Raw genomic sequence first — 20592 nt, 5'->3', positions numbered from 1 at the left:
AGTACGTTTGCAGATGACACCAAAATTGGAGGTGTAGTGGACAGCAAAGGAGGTTATCTCAGATTACAATGGGATCTGGACCAGATGGTACAATGGGCTGAGAAGTGGCAGATGGAGTTTAATTCAGATAAATGTGAGGTGCTGCATTTTAGGAGAGCATATCTTAGCAGAACTTATACACTAAATGGTAAGGTCCTAGGGAGTGTTGCCAAACAGAGACCTTGGAGTGCAGGTTCATAGCTCCTTGGAAGTAGAGTTGCAGGTAGATAGGATAGTGAAGGCAGCATTTGGTATGCTTTCCTTTACTGGTCAGAGTATTGAGTACAGGACATTGGTTAAGCCACTTTTGGAATATTGCATGCAATTCTGGTCTCCTTCCTATCGGAAGGATGTTGTAACACTTAAAAGGGTTCAAAAAGGATTTATAAGGACGTTGCCAGGGTTGGAGGATTTGAGCTATAGGGAGAGGTTGAACAGGCTGGGGCTGTTTTTCCTGGAGCATCAGAGGCTGAAGGGTGACCTTATAGAGCTTTATAAAATCATGAGGGGCATAGATAGAATAAATAGACAAAGTCCATTTATGAGGTGGGGGAGTCCAGAACTAGAGGGCATAGGTTTAGTGTGAGAGGGGAAAGATATAAAAGAGACTTAAGGGGCAACATTTTCACATAGAGTGTGGTACTTGTATGGAATGAACTGCCAGAGGATGTGGTGGAGGCTGGTACAATTGCAACATTTAAAAGGCATTGGTATATGAATAGGAAGGGTTTGGCGTGATATGGGCTGGGTGCTGGCAGATTAGACTAGATTAGGTTGGGCTAGGTGGTCGGCATGGACTAGTTGGACCGAAGGGTCTGTTTCCGTACTGTACATCTCTATGACTCTATGACAACAAAGCTAGGTCAGATTCGTCAATGATTGGTCATAGAGTCATTGAGACCCTATTGACCAACTAGTCCACGGTGACCAAGTTTCCCAAAACAAACTAGTCCCACTTACCTGTGTTTGGCTGATGTCCCTCTGTACCTTTGCTTTTCATGTACTGATCCAATTGTCTTTTAAATATTGTACTGTACCTGCATCCACCACTTCCCATGGCAGCTCATTCCACACACAAACAACTCTCTGTGTAAAAACGTTGCCCCTCGTGTCCTTTTTAAAACTTTCACCCCTCATCTTAAAAATAAGCCCCATTGTTTTGAACTCCCCCACCTAGGGAAAAGATCCTTGCTATGCACTTTATCTGCGCCTCTCATGATTTTATAAGGTTGCTCCTCAACCTCCCACTTTATAACTCAAACCTTCCATTCCCAGCAACATCCTGGTAAATCTTTTATGAAGTCTCTCCAATTTAATAATATCCTTCCTATAGCAGAACGGCCAGAACTGAAAAGGCCTCACCAATGTCCTGTACAACCTCAATATAACATCCCAACTCCTGTACTCAATAGACAATAGGAGCAGGAGTAGGCCATTGAGCCCTTGATTCCACTATCTTTGAGAGCTCTATCCAACTCCAAAGGTCTGAGCAACGAAGGAAAGCATGTTAAATACATTTTTAACCACCCTATCTCCATGTGACAGAAATTTCAAAGAATTATGTCCCTATATCCATAGGTTTCTCTATTCTACAACACTACTCCAGGGTCCTACCATTTATTAGATAAGGTTTGCCCTGGTTTGTTTTATCAAAATGCAAAACCTTGCATTTATCCAAATTAAACTCCATCTGCCACTCCTCAACCTAATGGCCCAATCAATCAAGATCTCTTTAATTAAAGACGCCGTGGTCGGATTCATGCACTTTTTCATTATCTCCTGCATGTTTTTTCTCACACTTAAAATCGACCAAATTTCCCTGGTACGGAACAAAACAGCATCACATTGACCCTGTAAATCATACATGATGTTGCTCAACTTTGGCCTGAGGGCAACATCCTCTTATAGAAAAGATCGCTCACGTAGCCACTAAATAGTAACAGCATCAAATACCGCCAGTAACTCAATGAATACAGGATTGGAGGATTGGTAAGTTGACACTTTGGACATAGACAGTTCAGCTGTGGCAGCACTGGATCAGCTAATCATTATGGACTGCCCAATCTTCCTTCCAATTGGAAAGAAGTCATGAGGAACTGCCCATGAAATTTCTAGTGTTGATTTTCTGCCTCTGCGAAAAATGAAAATGACAGCACCCCATCCACCTAACTGATGTCACATGTGCAGCTAAAAATCCAGTATTGCAATTGTTCAAAATTTGGAAACACGTCTGCCAGTATCCGTGGAGAGAAACAGGCAAGTCAAGATCTTGTGTCCATAGCATCTATTCACTTTTAGCTGTAATTTGGAACAGTCCTGATGGAGGAACAGCAGGTGAGATGTCACCTTGTCCATTACCCCCACTGGGTGGTCTGTTGTGTGCTTTCAATTTTTTCTGTTGGTGTTTTATCCATGAGCCCACTGTCATTATTCTGTGACTTAACATTCAAGATGAACCCATAAGCAAAAGCCAAGACTAGATTGTTAACATTTGTCGGAAAATAACTACCCAGAATTGATCATTTTTAACTTGAATGTGCTTTGAGTTGGCAAAGCGTTGTGCCTCAGCACAGGAGTATTATACCCTTCGCTGACTGCACTGTTGCAGAAAGTTGACAAGAAACTTCTATAAATAACCTGTTTACTGGAGCAAACTGCTGAATCTTAGAAACAAAATACAGAGAGGGAACCCGAAACCACTGATTAATTGCTCGGTTCTGAATGACTTTAGCAATGAGTCATGAATTTGTGCTAAAGGCCAGGATCTGCAACATATATTTCAATCTGGGATTCATAACCACAAAAGAGCTGGGACTGTCCTCAGCAACTTTGTTTGTAGCCCAAGAGAAAGAACAGCAATGCAAGCATCGTCTCAACAAATCTGCATTTTTATACAAGTTTCTGTTGCTCTATTTTAGTTTCATCACAGGAAATATTCTCAAGTTTTTTTGCAAGGCCAGGACAGGACAATTATCAGGAAAATAATTACAAGGGTGAATGCGACTGACCAACAGACAAGAGATAAATGTTGTATCTTTCCCCAAAACTTTGGCTACCATCCTAATACTTTTACTTAATACTTCCCAATGATATATCCTACTCAGTGTCAATGCCTGTTTTCTAATCCCTTTATGAGGTGCCTCAGAATGTTTTCCTACAGTAATGGTGCTGTATTGAATGCAAGACATTGTTTTATTGCAGATAAAATGTTGGTGCAAAAAAATGTCCATTGCTTGTCATAGGAGTTGGGAATGATTAGCCTGCACTGAACTTGTATCATTTCGCCCACTGTAACAGCTTTTCTTCGCTTCACAAACACCTGGAAAATCTGGCAGGAGTTCCACAGGTCCCCAGGTGGAGACGAGACTCCATTAGCAGTGGTATCCTTTTGTCAAGTTCAGATTGTAATGTTGGTTATTAGCTTAGTGAACAGAGGGAGACTTTTGACCCATGCCTGTATGTAAGGTCCTTTTCAGCCAAGCAACCTGGAGCTCTAAAGGCTTAAATATTAGAAAAATAAAATTTCACAACCTAGCCATCAGTCTTTGACATCCAATGACCTCACTGTCATTGAACCCCTCCCTGTCAACATCCTGGGTGAAGGTTACCATTGACCAGAAACTTAACTGGACTGCTCATATAATTACCACTAGAGCATGCTGGGAATTCTGCAGCAAGTAACTCACCACCTGAATCCTCCAAATCTGACACCATCCACAAAACAGGAGTGTGAATACTCTCCACTTGCCTCGATGACTGCAGCTCCAATGACGCTCTAAGAAGCTCAACATTATCCAGAAAAAAAAAAGTATTTTTCATTAACACCACGTCCAGCACCTCAACATTTACTCCCTTCACCACCAACCTGCAGCGGCAACTGAAAACATCATTAGAAAATTCACTACAACATCTCACAAGGATCTTTAGACTGCATCTTCAAACCCACAACCTCTTTTGCCTAGAAGGACAAAGGGTACATGGGTTCCAATTGCGATGCTTTAAGTCTGATATGACTTCTTCAGAACAACTTCAGAGTTATATCAGACTTGAAACATAAACTCTGTTTCTTCCATCACAGATGTTGCCAGATGTGTGGAGTTTCACCAGCATTTCGCTATTTATTTCAGACTTCCAGCATTCAAGGTATTTTGCTTTTATTTTATTTGAAAACTTTGCTCTTTAAGCCCGAAAACAAATTTAAGCCAACAATATAAATTGAAAATTAAATCGTGTTCATAAATACAAAAGTGAATGCATCCAAACAGTGCAAGAAATAAAAGATAAAGTGAATAGAAAAGAGTAGAATGCATAGCAGAAAACAAAGCTGAAGTTATATAAGGAGTGCCCCATTGTAATAGGATGACTGAATAATTTCTGTACATCAATGGTAAATGATAAATACAGAACTACTGCAGAAGAGTCAATGAAGCAATCCCTACCACGAACGGAAAGGTTACTTTTTTTTATTCATTCACGGAATGAGGGCGTTGCCGGCTAGGCAGCATTTATTTTCCATCCCTACTTGCCCAGAGGGCAGCTAAGAGTCAACCAAATTGTTGTGAGTCAGGAATCACATGTAGGCTCGACCAGGTAAGATGGCAGTTTCCTTCTTTAAGGGCATTAGTGAACCAGATGGGTTTTTCTGACATTCAACAATGGATTCATGGTCATCATTAGATTTTAAATTCCAGATATTTATTAAATTCAAATTCCAATATCTACTATGGTGGGATTCAAATCCGGATCCTCAGAATGTTATCCGAGTCTCTGAATTAACATTCTAGTCACAATACCAAGGAGCCCAGACATTTTAACTAAAGGAAGTTGCCATGCAAGTATTTGCAGAACTGGTAAACAGATGTGAAAATATGGACTGCAATTGGGAACAAGAGATTACACAGAAACAATACATCAGACTAATCTGAATAGGACCAGATAGATCCCACAAGGATATGCAAAGTGCTGGAAGATCAAGTACAGGGAGGACTCCACTTCCCAATTCATCGCTCTGAATTAATGTGTGCTGGCCACAGCCATAGGAATTGACAGACCAGTTCATCAGGACATGCTGTAAGATCAAAAGACATAGGAACAGAAGTAGGCCATTCAGCCCATTGAGTCTGCTTTGCCATTCAAAAAGATCATGGATGATCTGATAATCTTCAACTCTACTTTCCAACCTTTTCCTCATAACCCTTGATTCCCTTACAAATTAAAAATCTGTCTCACTCAACTTGAATATATAATGACCCAGCCTCGAACGTCCTCTGCAATAAGATTTCTACAAATTCATTATCTTTGAGAGAGGAAATACTTCCTCATCTCTGCCTTAAATAGGCCACCTTTTATTTTGAGATTATGCCCTCTGGTCCCTATCTCTCCCACAAGGGGAAGCAATCTCTCAGCATCCACCCTCTCATGTATCCTAAGAAGTTTGCAAGCTTTAGTCAAGTCACTTCTCATTCTTCTCTCCCTGTTAGACAGTCCTTCATGCTTGAGCTCAGCCAAGTGAACCTTCCCTGGACTGCCTCCAATGCCAGTACATCTTTCATCAGAGAAAGGGCCTACAAATTTGAGCCTTGTTTCATTTTTGCAAGATCTCCCTATTTTTATACTCCATCCCCCTTTGAAATAAAGGCCACATTCCTTTTGCCTTCCCTATTATCTGCTGCTCTTGGATGCTAGCTTTTTGTGAATATGCACATAGATTCCCAAATGCAAAGCTACTCAGAATCTTTCTCCACTTTAATAATATTCACCTCCACTATTCTTCTGCCAAAGTGCAAGACCTCACATTCTCCCATGATACGTTCCATCTGCCAAGTTTTTGCCCACTCATTTGACCTGTCTATATCCCTCCTCAGACTCTGACTCATCCTCACCATATGCCTAGGAGAAAGTGAGGACTGCAGATGCTGGAGGTCAGAGTTGGGAAGTGTGGTGCTGGAAAAGCACACCAGGTCAGGCAACACCCAAGGAGCAGGAGAGTCGACATTTCCGGCATAAGCCCTTCATCAGGAATTTGGGGGCAGGGGAAGGGAGCTGAGTGGTAAATAGGGTAGGGCTGGGGGGAAGGTAGCTTGGAAGGCAACAGGTCAATGCAGGTGGGAGATATTTGTGATAGGTCGGAGGGGAGGGTGGAGTGGGTAGATGGGAAGAAAGATGGACAGGTAGTACAGGTCAAGAGGGCAGTGCGGAGTTTGGATCTGGGATGAGGTGGGGGGGAGGGAAGATAACAAATCTTGTGAAGTTAATGTTGATGCCATCCCAAGGTGGAAGATGAGGCGTTCTTCCTACAGGCGTCGGGTAGCTAGGAGGAGGGCCAGGACTTGCAAATCCTTGGGGGAAGTGGGAGTCGGAGTTGAAGTGGTCAGCCACAAGACAGCAGGGTTGTTTAGTGCATGTGTCCCAGAGATGTTCCCTGAAATGCTCTGCAAGTTGGTGTCTTGTCTCCCCGATGTAGAGGAGATTACATCAGTAGCAACGGACTCAGGTGTTTGGATGTGCAGGAAAATCTCTGCTGGATGTGGAAGGATCCTTTGGGGCCTTGGATAGAGGTGAGGGGAGATGTGTGGGTGTAGGTTTTACATCTCTTGCAGCAGCAAGGGAAGATGCCAGGAGTGGAGGGTGGTTTGGTGGGGGTGTGGACCGAATGAGGGAATCACAGAGGGAATAGCATGTGCAGAATACAGATAGGGGTAGGGAGGGGGATATATCTCTGGTGATAAAGGTCTGGCTGTATCTGGTGATGAGTGGGATGCAAGGTGTGGACCAGACCAGTTCTCTCCTTGTTGCATTTGGAGGTGTGGGGTTCAAAGGTGGAGGTGCAGGAGGTGGAGGAGATGTGATGGAGACCCCAGCACCAGAGATATATTTCCCTCCCCATCCCTATCTGCTTTCTGCAGAGACCATTTCCTCCGTGACTCTCTCGTTAGGTCCACACCTCCCACCAACCCATCCTCCACTCCTGACATCTTTCCTTGCCACCGCAGGCGGTGTAAAACCTGCCCCCATACTGCACCCCCCCCCCCCCCCCACCTCCAACTAAGGCCCCAAAGGATCCTTCCACATCCAGCAGAGATTTTCCTGCACATCCAAACACCTCATTGACTGTGTCCGTTGCTCTCAATGTGATCTCCTCTACATTGGGGAGGCACATGCCAACTCGCGGAACGTTTCAGGGAACATCTCTGGGACACATGCTCCAAACAACCCCACTACTCCATGGCCAACCACTTCAACTACCCCCCACCCCACCCCAAACCCGATGACTGGAGAACTGCCTTGGGACCCTACAGCCACCCGGCATTAATGACAACCTCACCAGTTTCCTCATCTCCCCTCCCCCCACCTTATCCGAGATCCAATCCTCCAACTTGGCACTGGCCTCTTGACCTGTCCAACCTGTCCATCTTCCTTCCCCCCAACTAGTCCACCATCTGCTCTGACCTATGACCATTATCTCCCACCTGCATCTACCTATTGCCTTCCCAGCTACCTTCCTCCAGCCCAGCCCCACTCTCCGATATATCTCTCAGCCCCCTTCTATCCCCTCACCCACATTCCTGATGAAGGGCTTATGCCCAAAACATTGACTCTCCTGCTGCCTCACCAGCTGTGCTTTTCCAGCGCCACATTTTTTGATTCACCGTATGTCTTCCCACCTAAGTTTGTGTCATCTGCAAACTTGGTTATTGTATGTTCATTTTCCTCGTCTAAGTCATTATTATATATTGTAAATCATTTTGGCCGCAGAAAGGATCCTTGTGGCTCTCCACCAGTTGGAGGTTGCCATCCTGTAAATAGCCCCACTTTCTGTCCCAGCTTTCTGTCTTCAATTGCTTAGCCAATCCTCTACCCATGGTAAAATACTACCTCCAACACCTCTTATTAAGTAGTATTACGTAGTCTATAATATATAGTATCTATTGGACATAAAGGTGCATAAATCCACAGGGCCCAATGAGATACGTCTCAGGCTGCTATAGGCAGTAAGGGAAGAGCTTGCTGGAACCTGGCTGAGATATTTAATACTTCATTGGCTGTAAGTGAAATGCCAGATGACTGAAGGATAGCTAATGTGGTTCCTTTGTTCAGGAAGAGCAGTAGAGATAGGCCAGATAATTACAGACCAGTTAGCCTGATGCAGTGTTGGGATGTTATCGGAAACATTTCTGAGGGACAGGATTAATTAGTGCAAAGATTAGTCTGAAATAGTTAGCACAGATTTGTTAGAGGGATATCCTGTCCGTCTAACTTAAGTGAGTATTTTGAAAGTTGTCTAAATATGTTGATGAGGGTAATGCAATTAATGTGGTTTATATGGAATTTGGTAAGGTCCCATATGGAAGGAGAGTCCAAAAGGTAAGAGCCCATGGGATCCAAGGCAAATTAGCAAACTGGATCCAAAATCGGTTTGCAAACAGGAAACAAAGGGTAATGGTGGAGGGATGTTTCTGTAATTGGAAGCCTGTGACTAGCAGTGCACCACAGGGATCGGTGCTGGGACCTTTGCTGTTTGTTATGTACATTAACGACTTGATTGTGAACGTAGAAGGTTTAAATAATAAGTTTGTAGATGACATGAAAAATAGTGATGTTATTGATAAAGAGAGGGATGGTCTCAGGCTGCAGACTGATATTGATCAGCTGGTAAATTAGACAGAGCAATGGCAGATGGAATTTAATCCAGATAAGTGCAGGTGATGCATTTTTGGAGTTTAATAAGAGGAATAAACGCAATGAGTGGTAGGTCCTAAGGTTAGAATTGAACCTGGGTCCCTGGCACTTTGAGGCAGCAGTGCTAACCACTGAGCCACCATGCCACCTTTTTATCTGGGGGCTCGTGCCAGCATTGGGAGAACTGTCTCACAGACTAGTCAAGCAACAACCTGCCATAGTCATACCCACAGAATCTTATCTTACAGACACCATCACTACCATCACTATTCCTGGATATGTCCTGGCCCACAGGCAGGACAAACCCACAGCAGAGGTGGTGCCACAGTTGGGAGGGAGTTGTGCTAGGAGTCCTAAACACTGACCTTGGATCCCATGAAGTCTCATGGCTTCAGGTTAAACATGGGCCAGGAAATCACCTGCTGATTAGTACATACCATCCTCCCTCGGCTGATGAATCAGTATTCCTCTAACAATAAAAGCAGTGAGGATGGTGAGGGAACAAAATGTACTCTGGGTGGGGGATTTCAATGTTCACCAGCAAGAGTCGCGCAGCAGCAGTACTACTGATCAGGCTGTTCGGGTCATAGCTGCTACACTGGGTCTGCGGCAGGTAGTGAGGGAACTAACAAGAGGGGAAAAACACATTTGACCTCATCCTTCAAAAAATGTCAGCTGTAGTTGCATCTGTCCATGACAGTATTGGTAAGAGTGACCACCCTTACTCCTTGCAGTGATGAAGTCCTGCCTTTACATTGAGAATAACATGTTGTGTAGCACTATCACCTCCAACACTCCAGGGAAAATAGCTCCAGCCTATTGAGCCTCTCCTTATAACTCAAAACCTTCCAACCTGGCAACATCCTTGTAAATCTTTTCTGAACTCTTTCAAGTTTCACAACATCCTTCCTATAGCAGGGAGATCAGAATTGCAAACAATATTCCAGAAATGGCCTAACCAATGTCCTGTACAGCCACAATATTACCTCCCAACTGCTATACTCAATGCTCTGACCAATAAAGGAAAGCATACCAAACACCACCTTCACCATCCTATCAATCTGTGACTTCACTTTCGAGGAACTATGAACCTGCACTCCAAGGACGCTTTGTTCAGCAACATTTGTCAGGACCTTACCATTAAGTGTTAAGTCCTGCTCTGATTTGCCTTTCCAAAATGCTGCACCTCACATTTATCTAAATTAAACTTTATCTGCCACTCCTCAGCCCACTGGCCCATCTAATCAAGATCTCGTTGTACTTCTTCGCTCTCCACTACACCTCCAATGTTGGTGTTATCTGCAAATTTACTAACTATATCTCCTATGTTCACATTCAAATCATTTATATAATTGACGAAAAGCAATGGACCCAGCACCGATCCATGTGGCACACCACTGGTCACAGGCCTCCAATCTGAAAAACAACCCTTCAGCACCATCCTCTGTCTTCTACCTTTGAGCCAGTTCTGTATCCAAATGGCTAGCACTCCCTGCATTCCATGAGATCTAACTTTGCTAACCAGTCTACCACGAGGAACCTTGTTGGACACCTTACTGAAGTCCATATACATCACACTCACTCCTCTGCCCTCATCAATCCTCTTCGTTACTTCTTCAAAAAAACTCAATCACCTGACACATAGGAGGATGGTCATGGTTATCGGAGGTTGGTCACCTCAGTTCCAGAACATGTCTTCAGGTCTTCCTCAGAGTTGTGTCCCAGGCCCAATCATGTTCAACTGCTTCATCAATGATCTGCTCTCCATTATAAGGTCAGAAGTGGGGATGTTCAGCAATGATTGTTCAATGTTCAGCATCATTCACGACTCCTCAGATACTGATGCAGTCCATGTTCAAATGCACCAAGATCTGGACAATATCTAGGCTTAGACTGATAAGTGTAAAATAACATTCATACTCCACAAATGCCAGGTTATCACCAATAAGAGACAATCTAACCATTACCCTTGACATTCAATAATGTTGCCATCACTGAATGCCCCACTCTCAATACCCTGGGGGTTACCATTGACCAGAAATTCAACTGCACTCACCACAGAAACACAATGGCTACAAGAGCAGTTCAGAGGCTAGGATTACTGCTGTGAGTAACTCACCTACTGACTCCTCAAATCCTGTCCACCACTTACAAGGCACAGATCTGGAGTGTGATGGAATATTCCCCACTTGCCTGGGTGAGTGCAGCTCCAACAACTGCTCAAGCTGCTCAAGAAGCTTGACACCATCCAGAACAAAGCAACTTGTTTGATTGGCACGTCATCCACCAGCACCGACTGCTTCCAGCACCGACGGTCAGAGCAGTAGTGTGTGCTATCTACAATAGTAGCTCAGCAGAAATTCATCAAAGATCCTTGGACAGCATCTTCCAAACTCACAACTTCTTCCATCCAGAAGGACAAGGGCAGCAGATACTTGGGAACATCACCATCTTCTAGTTCCCTCACACCCCCCAAAGCCCACTCACCATCCTGACCTGGAAATATATCGACGTGCCTTCACTCTGGTTGGGTCAAAATCCTGGAATTCCCTCCCTAATGGCATTGAGGGTGAACCCACAGCAGGTGGATTGCAGTGGTTCAAGAAGGCAGCTCACCACCACCTTCTCAGGGGCAACTGGAGACGAGCAATAAATGCTGGCCAGCCAGCAATGCCCACATCCCACAAACAAATTTTTAAAACCCACCCCGGGGATCTGCCCTAGGGGCTCTCCAATGGATGCAGGCCAGTGAGCACCATGGAGCCACTGTCCCTCAGGCTGTACAGAAAAATCAGGGAACATCCCACTCTTTAATGCCACCAACACGCACTCCACCAAAGTCAGTCAGGTGGGTCACGGGGAAAAAGGGAGGTGCTTTACTTTAGTGTTGTCTGCAAGGTTCAGCAGCCACGGGGAGTTGCCAGGATCTGACTGTATGGGTTCTGCCTCCACAACCCCACCTGACCTGTCGCATTCCATGAGCCTGTCACACCTCCCAAAGACAGGGAAGGACATCCAACAGCCAGCGAAGACGACATGCTGGTGTTTGACAGCAGGATCTAGAACTGGTAGCAGAAGGAAAACGCAGGACAGAAAATGAAATCCTGAAAGCTAAACAGGATGGGTTTTATCCCTGGCCCATATAGGTGGGCACGTAGGAGCTCTCTTCGGATAACAGCGGGGGTGTTTGAAGTAACATTTCTTCATGCAGTGGCCTCATGAAATAGAAAGGTCCTATTCACTAGGAACTTCTTACTCAGGGAAAGATCTGGTGAAGCTCAGGAAGTATGGAGCCTTCCCAATTTCAATGCCTGAAGATTCACCAATCCCAGCCACAGAGCTCATGCACACTGACATTGTCATGGAGGCTTGAGTGCAGCTTTTCACATGTTTGTTCACAATTAAAGTGAATTGTGACACAGGGAGCAGGAGGATCAGCAGTCTCACGGAGACACCGCCATTTAAAGTCTTAAAGGCTACCCTCACCCAAACACTTAGACCCAGTTTCAATACAAATTAAATGGAGACCTTCTTTCAAACAGTGGGAACTTTAAAGATGGCAAACTATCTCTCTTTTTTTAGTAGAAATGGGAGAGGTGCTTCTCCCCTCTGTTCAATTCAAAATGTAAATGGAAATAAAAACAAGAGGTTGATTGTAAGGGATTGAGGGATATGGGCCAAAGGCAGGTATATACATTTCCGTACAGCAATGATCTCATTGAATTTTGGAACAGGCTCGATGGGCTGAATGTGGGTCAAGGGTGTGGTGCAGGAAAAGCACAGCAGCTCAGGCAGCATCCAAGGAGCAGGAGAATCGACGTTTTGGGCATAAGCTCTTCATCAGGAAGGGGTCTTGCCCCAAACGTCTATGGGCTGAATGGCATACTCTTGTTCCTAGGTTCTTTTCAGTGTGAGGGAAGGATGAAGTTATAGGGCTGGCCCTACCATTCAAATGGGGCTCAGTGGTCAAGGAGCAGTGGGCACTTTCAGGTTATTATTGAGGTTTTGACATCCTCAGTGGGAGGGAGATATCTTCACCTGGGACAAATGGAACTGGCCAGGTCCATTACCAGGTTTCAATGTTGAAATAAAAGACATTTCACACAGGCAGCTTCCGTAAACAATCCAGACTGGTTAGACTACATTACAACATCTCTGGATGACTCTTCCAACGTCTGGCTATGATGATTCAAATGATTTGGCCCAGCACCAAACTGCAGCAGTTGAGAAATTTTGAGTGTTTCAAAATATATGTCCAAGATCGGGAGAAACTGCAGTAGCTGACAGACAGATACTATAAATATTCCCATTATGAATTGAAAATACAATAGGAGCAACTTATGACAGTCTGCATGACTGACCAGCAACTTCTGAAGGAATGTTAACCTCACCATCATTATTTAGATGTTTGGCATCAGAAGAGACTGATGTAGAATATTCTCTTTATTTATAAAAAATATTTTAGTTATTGATGCTACTGGAGGTTCCACTGAGTCTTGCCCAGAATGGCGGGTCACATAGCACTGTCAGCTACCACCCAATTCACTACTCAGATGTTTCTCCCACTTCACCAACAGCGAACAGCTGCAGAATTCTTGACCTCTTTGTTTCCAAGTAAAATAATTCTTTAAGCAAAATGAAACAGCCACATCACCGAATCTGGCTGAATTTAACTCATCAGGAATCAGACTGGGTTTTGACTGCCCACCTATCTTGCTATTCCTGTCTCAATACCATATCCTACAATGCATCTACACTGTTAGATATCAAACAGCAAGCTTAATAGATTTTTGTTTTAACTCTTGGGGCATTGATGTTGATGGTTGGCCAGTATTTATTGCCTGTCCCAAGTTGCCCTTGAGAAGGTGGTGATGAGTTGCCTTTTTGAACTACTGCAGCCCGTGTGCTGTAGGTTGACCCACAATGCCCTTCGGAGGGGGGTGGGTACATCATTGAATGATGTATGTGTGTGTGAGAGAGAGAGAGAGAGACAGGCAGACAGAGAGATAGAGAGAGAAAGAGAGAGAGAACTTGCATCACAGTGATGTATACGTATGTGCGTGCGTGTGTGTGCATGAATGGAGTGGTGATTTGTGCTTGCTGTATATTATCAGAGCTGCTCATCTCGGCAAGTTGCTGCACTTGGACGCAGAGTTCATTTTCACTATCCCTGTCTAAACTTCTCTCATTCTCTGTTACTCCCTTATGTGACATTAATGTCTAATTTTATGATTCATGTGTTAAACATATAATACAACACAATATCGCACAGGAGTAGGCCCAACGGCCCACCAAGTCTGCACCAATTCCAAATCTTTATTTAGACCTGCTACTTATTGCCCATACACTGTTTCTATCCCACTGTTTGCCTCCTGTTCATGAGCCTATCAAGGTATGCCTTAAACATTGCTAATGTGCCTGCATCCACCATCTCCACCGCAGTGTGTTCCAGGCACCCACCACCCTCTGTGAGAAAGATTTTCCCACACTTCCCCCTTCTCATCTTGAACCTGTTTCCTCTTGACCTTTCTATCCTGGGAAAAAGCCTCTGACCTTCCACCTTATCTATGCCTCTCAGAATTTGGTAGACCAATGTCCTGAAGAAGGGCTTATGCCCGAAACGTCGATTCTCCGTTCCCTGGATGCTGCCTGACCTGCTGCGCTTTTCCAGCAACACATTTTCAGCTCTGATCTCCAGCATCTGCAGCCCTCATTTTCTCCTCAAAGACTCTATCTTTTCTACCAGTCTGCTATGAGGTATCTTATCAAATGCCTTACTGAAGTCCATGTAGACAACATTCACTGCCCTCTGCTCATCAATCATTCGTGTCACCTCCTCAAAAAACTCAATCACGTTGGTGAGACAAGAACTTCCCCACACAAACACTGCTGCATATCCCTGACAAGTCCATTCGCTTCCTATTATGAATAAATCCTGTCTCTCAGTGTCTTCTCCAACATCTTCCACAACATTGATGCCAGGCTCACCAGCCTAAATTATCTCTGTTTCCCTTCTTTATCAAAAGAACTACATTGCCATTCTCCAGTCCATTCACCTGAGATCAAAGAAGATGCAAAGATATCTGTTAAGAACCCAGTTAGTTCCTCCCTTGCCTCCCACAGTATTTTGGGATAGATCCCATCTGGCCCTGGGGACTTGTCTACCTTGATACATTCCAAAACACCTAACACTGGGCAGCACGGTGGCACAGTGGTTAGCACTTCTGCCTCACAGCACTAGAGACCCAGGTTCATTTCCCGCCTCAGGTGACTGTGTGGAGTTTGCACATTCTCCCCATGTCTGCGTGGGTTTGTTCCGGTTTCCTCCCACAGTCCAAAAATGTGCAGGTTAGGTGAATTGGCCATGCTAAATTGCTCATAGTGTTAGGTGAAGGGGTAAATGTAGGGGAATGGGTCTGGGTGTGGCACTTCAGCGGGTCGGTGTGGACTTGGGCAGAAGGGCCTGTTTCCACACTGTAAGTAATCTAATCTAAGTAAGTAATCTAATCTAAGAATTCCCTCCTTCATTATATTGACCTGCCCAAGAGTATTCACAGACCTTTCCTTAACCTCAACATCCCTCACATTCCTCTTTGGTGAATACCAATGTAAAGTATGCTTTAAGGATCTCACCCATTCCTCTGATTGCACACATAACCTCTCTCCTTTTTCTTAAGTGGGCGTACTCTTTCCCTGGCTACCCTCTTGCCCCTAATAAATGTATAAAATGCCCTGGAATTCTCTTTAACCCTGCTGGCCAAGGACATTTCATGGCCTCATTCAGCCTTCCTAATTCCCTGTTTGTGCTCCTTGTTATTTTCTCTAGATTCTTCAAGGACCTTGTTTTTAATTGTCTAGTCCTCAGGTATGCTTCCTTTTTTTTTTGACTAAGCTGATAATTTCCCGTCATCCAAGTTCCTGAACCCTGCCATTTCAGTCCTTCATTTTTACAGCAACCGTGCCTATCCTACATTCTAATCAACTTGTCTTTAAAAGACTCCCACATGTCAGATGCTCCTATCCACATTCTCCAATTCTTGCCTAATTTGGTTATAATTGGCCTTCCCCACAATTTAACACCTTTGTCTGAGGTCTACTTTTGTCCTTATCCATAGGTACCTGCAAGCTTATGGAATTATGGTCACTACTCCCAAAATGCTCCACCACTGAAACTCTGATTACCGGGCCAGGGTCATTTCCCAATATTACATGCCTTCCCTTGTTGGACATACTGTTTCAAAAATACCTCCTGGACACACTTAACAAATTGCTCTCCATCCAAACTCCCAGCACTAAGGGAGTCACAGTCAAAGAGTCATAGAGATATACAGCACAGAAACAGACCCTTCAGTTCAACTGATCTATGCCGATCAGATATCCTGACCTAATCTAGTCCCATTTACCAGCATTTGGACCATATCCCTCTAAACCCTTCCTAATCATATACCTATCTAGATGCCTTTTAAATGTTGTCATTGTACCAGCCTCCACCACTTACTCTGGCCACTCATTCCATACATGCACTACCCTCTGCATGAAAAGTTGCCCCTTAGGTCCCTTCTAAATATTTCCCTACTCACATTAAACAAAGCCCCCTAATATTGGACTCTCCTACTCTAGGGAAAAAGAACCTATTCACCCTATCCATGCCCCTCATGATTTTATAAACTCTATAAAGTCACTCCTCAGCCTCCAACGCTCCAGGGAAAACAGCCCCAGCCTATTCAGCCTCTCCCTATAGCTCAAACTCTCCAACCCTGGCAACATCCTTGTAAAACTTTGAAGTTTCACAACATATTTCCTATAGCAGAGAGACCAGAATTGAATGCAGCATTCCAAAAGTGGCCTAACCAATGTCCTGTACAGCTGCAACATGACCTCCCAACTCCTATACTCAATACAATGACCAATAAAAGAAAGCATACCAAACACCTTCTTCATTATCCTGTCTATCTGCAACTCTACTTTGAAGTTAATATGAGGGAATTTAAAATCACCTGCTATAACAACCCCATTATTTTTACATCTTTCCAGAATCTGACTATAAATTCCTTCCTCTATCTCCCGCTGGCAGCTGGGAGGTCTATAGTACAATCCCAGCATTATGATTACACCCTTCCTACTCCTGCCCTCTACCCATAATGCCTCACTGAAAGATTCCCTCCAGGGTGTCCTCCCACAACACAGCTGTGATATGTTCCTTCACATTAAGCAACTCCCCAACCTCTTTTGCTTCCTCCTCTGTCTTGTCCACAACATCAATATCCCGGAATGTTCATAATTGCATGCATTAATCTAGGCTCTAAGTTCACCGGTCTTATCTGGTATACTTCCTATACTGAAGCAAACACAGTGTAAGCCTCCAGCCTCTAAGAACTCAGTAACCTTTTCCTGACTGCTCTTCCACCTTAGCTATATTTGCCTTAGTCTCAAGCTTGTCCCAGGCTCTCTATTTACTGACCTGCTGCTCCAGTTCCCACCCCTATGCCACACTAGCTTAAATCCTCCCAAGTGCCACTATCAATCCTCCCTTCCAGCATATTGGTGCTTCTCCAGTTTAGGTGCAACCTGTCCTCCTTGTAGAGGTCCACCTTCCCTGGAAGACATCCCAACGATCCACATATCTGAAGCCCACCCCCGTACACCAGCTCTTTAACTATGTGTTCAGTTGTACTCTGCCTCGGTTACTAGCCTCAGTAGCACGCGGCATGAGGAGTGATCCTGAGATTACTAACCTGGAGGTCCTACTTCTTAGTTTAACACCCAGTTCCCTGAATTGTAGTTGCAGTACCTTGTCACTCTTCCTATCTGTGTCATTTGTCCCAGTGTGGACTACTGTCTGTTTACCCTCCTGTTTCAGGATGCCCTGTAACTGCTCAGCGACATCCATGACCCTGGCACTCAGGAGTCAATATACCATCCTGGAGTCTCTCTCACAACCACAGAAGTGCCTATCTGTGCCCCTTCGTATTGAAACTCCAATTATTATTGCTCTATTGGGCTTTGTCCTTCCTCTGTGTACAGCAGGGCCAACCGTGGTGCCCCTCTCTGGCTGTTGTTGCTGCTGTCACCTAATGGGCCATCACCCTCATCGGTTTCCAAAACAGAAAACACATTTGACAGAGGGACAGCCGCAGATGACTCCTGCACTGACTGCCTGCCTATCTAGCGGTCACCCATCTATCTTCCTGTACCTTGTGTGGGACCACATCTCCATAACCTCTATCTATGGTGCTCCCCTTACTGCCTCAAACTGCTGCCCAAGCCGATCCATTCTTGTGGCGAGCAGCTGAGGCTGGGTATACTTGCTGCTGATGTAATTATCAGGGATGATCTCAGCATCTATGACTGATCCCATCTCACAGGCGGAACACAAAACCCCCACCAACTGACATGATCAACCCTCAACTAAAAAAAAACCAAAGCTATGTGGATGCTGGAAAGCAGAAACCAGAAGAGAAATTGCTGGAAAAGCTCAGTGGGTCTGGCAGCATTTGTGGAGAGAAATCAGAGTTTTGGGTCCAGTGACCATTCTTCAGAACTGATGGTAGGTAGGAAAAGGTTGGCTTTATGCAGATGATAAGGGGGGAGGGCATAAGGAGTAAATGATAGGTGGAGAGAAAAAGGAGAGAGAAAACAGATGGACAGACAAGAGAGTTAATAACGATCAGTCTAAGAGAATGAATGGCTTCTAATGGGGACTGTTTGTGGCTATCGGTGGTTGGTGTGTAATAGCAGACCATGTGATAACAAGGCCTGGTGTGTGGGAGTTGAGGTAAGGACATGGAAGAAGGTGCCTCAAGCCCTAAAATTATTGAACTTGATAGAGTCCAAAAGGCTGTAGGGTTCCCCAGCCAAAAATGAGATGCTGTCCTTCCAGCTTCGCTGGAGCACTGCAGCAATCCTGAGACGGAGATATTGGCCAGGGAACAGGATGGTGTGTTAAAATGGTGGGCAACTGGAAGCTCAGGGGCATTTTTGTTGGAAGAACATAGATGTTCTGTGAAGCAGTCACCCAATCTATGTTTTGATTCATGAGTAAAGAGGACACCACATTGTGAGCAGCAAATACAATAGACTAGATTGAGTGATGTGCAGGTAAAGCTCTGCTTCATCTGGAAGGTTAATTTGGGCCCTTGGATACTGAGGAGGGAGGAAGTGAACGGGCAGATGTTACACCTTCTAGGGTTGCAGAGGTAGGTGCCATTGGGCTGTGTGAGGTGTTGGAGTAAAGGTGAAGTGGCCAGGTGTCACACAGGAAATGGTCCTTGTGTAAGGCTGACAAGGGAGGGGAGGGAAGGGGAACATGCGTCTAATAGTGGCATCTTGCTGGAGGTTGCGGAAATGGCAGCTAATGATCCTCTGGATGTGGACGCTGGTGGGATGGTAGGTGAGAACAAAGAGGCTCTATCGCTGTAGCAGGAGGGAAGAGAGTGGGTGAGGGCTGCAATGTGAGAAAAGGGTTGGACCTGGCTGAGGGGCATGTCAATTACATTGCTGGGGAATCCTCTGTTGAGGAAGGAGGTGGACATTTCAGAGACTCCCTTGTCAAAGTTGGCATCATCAGAACAGATGAGACAGAGGAACTGGGAGAATGGAATAGAGTCTTTACAGGAAGCAGGGTGTAAGGATGTGTAGTCAAGGTAACTGTAGGAATTGGTTGGTTTGTAGTGGATAGCCACAAACGAAGATGTCGAAGAGGGGAAGGAATGAGTCAGGTGTGGACCAGGTGAAGGTGAGGGTGGGAAGGAAATTGGAAGTGAAATTGATCAACTTTTCCCAATTCCAGACAAGAGGGGAAAGCAGCACTGATGATATCCTGGATATACCAGAGAAAGAGTTGTAGATGGGGTCTAGAATAGGACTGGAACAAGGAATGTTCCATGTTCTCCACAAAGAGACAGGTATAACTGGGGCCCATACAGGTACCCATGGCCACACCTTTCACCTGAAGAAAGTGAGAGGATTTAAAAGAAAAATTGTTCAGTGAGGACAAGCCCAACCAGACAGAGGAGGGTGATGGTGGGTGGGGATGGTTCAGGCCTTTTTTCCTGGAAGAGGCAGAGAAGCTTGAGACCATCCTGATGGGGAATGGGTGCGTAAAAAGATTGCACTTCCATGGTAAAGAGGAGGCAGCGGGAGCCTCCAAACTGGAAATTCGGAAACCGATGTAAAGCATCAGGGGAATTGCAGATGTAACTGGGAAAGGGACTGGACAAGGAGAGAAAATATTGAGTCGAGATAGGACTAACCCTCTATTGGCTGTTAGTTTACAAGTTAAATTTTAATTAATTACCTGAAAATTACAGTTATTACTTTCTAACAAGTAGCACCCCACTTCCCAACTTACTCCCTATCTGAACTAACAGTCCTAACCCTTTAGAAAAATGAGACACACTTACCCTGTAATGCAGTGAGGTTCCTTCAACTTTGGCACCAAGGGCATGAACAGGTTAATATGACCCAGCACCTGACCAATACTGACCAATCAGAAACCATTTCCTCTATGACACCAGTAGAATGTTCCCTGAAATGGGTGGATGTTGGCTCCTCCTGGGAGGAACATGCCTGAACCAAAACTAGGCTGAGAGCCCCCATGGCCAATTTTAAATCTTCCCGGTATAGGCTTCTCTCTCCAGATCCTGCTGCTGGCTTCTCCTGAAAGGAATGTGTGCTCACTGAAAAAAAAATTTCATTCAGGAATTGAAGATGTTAAAAATAAATGTTCGAAAAACTGATAAATGCCTGTAAAATAAGTGTCCTCCAACAGATGGTCCATGTTTAGTTAAAAAGCTAAGAGTTATAAAGTGAAAACATTAAGTAGTCCCCTCTGAACTTCAAAATGGAGCCAATGAGTTTGATAAAATTCCAAAT

General features: G+C 44.7%; 1 protein-coding gene across 1 annotated transcript in view; it reads left to right on the top strand.

Annotated features, from left to right (window-relative positions):
* The first annotated feature begins 2098 nt into the window (after window positions 1-2098).
* The window catches only part of LOC122552290 (vesicle-associated membrane protein 8), a 135526-nt gene continuing 117032 nt past the window's right edge, over window positions 2099-20592 (top strand). Inside the window, exon 1 of the mRNA XM_087986463.1 lies at window positions 2099-2295. Coding sequence (XP_087842589.1) covers window positions 2212-2295 — 84 coding nt within the window. The 5' untranslated portion in view covers window positions 2099-2211. The remainder of the gene's footprint in view (window positions 2296-20592) is intronic.

This window comes from Chiloscyllium plagiosum, unplaced genomic scaffold (genome assembly GCF_037043375.1).
Source record: "Chiloscyllium plagiosum isolate Xiang-an unplaced genomic scaffold, Cpla_swu_hap1 HiC_scaffold_1, whole genome shotgun sequence".
Taxonomy (NCBI): Eukaryota; Metazoa; Chordata; class Chondrichthyes; order Orectolobiformes; family Hemiscylliidae; genus Chiloscyllium; species Chiloscyllium plagiosum.
This window is presented reverse-complemented; position numbering and strand designations above follow the sequence as displayed.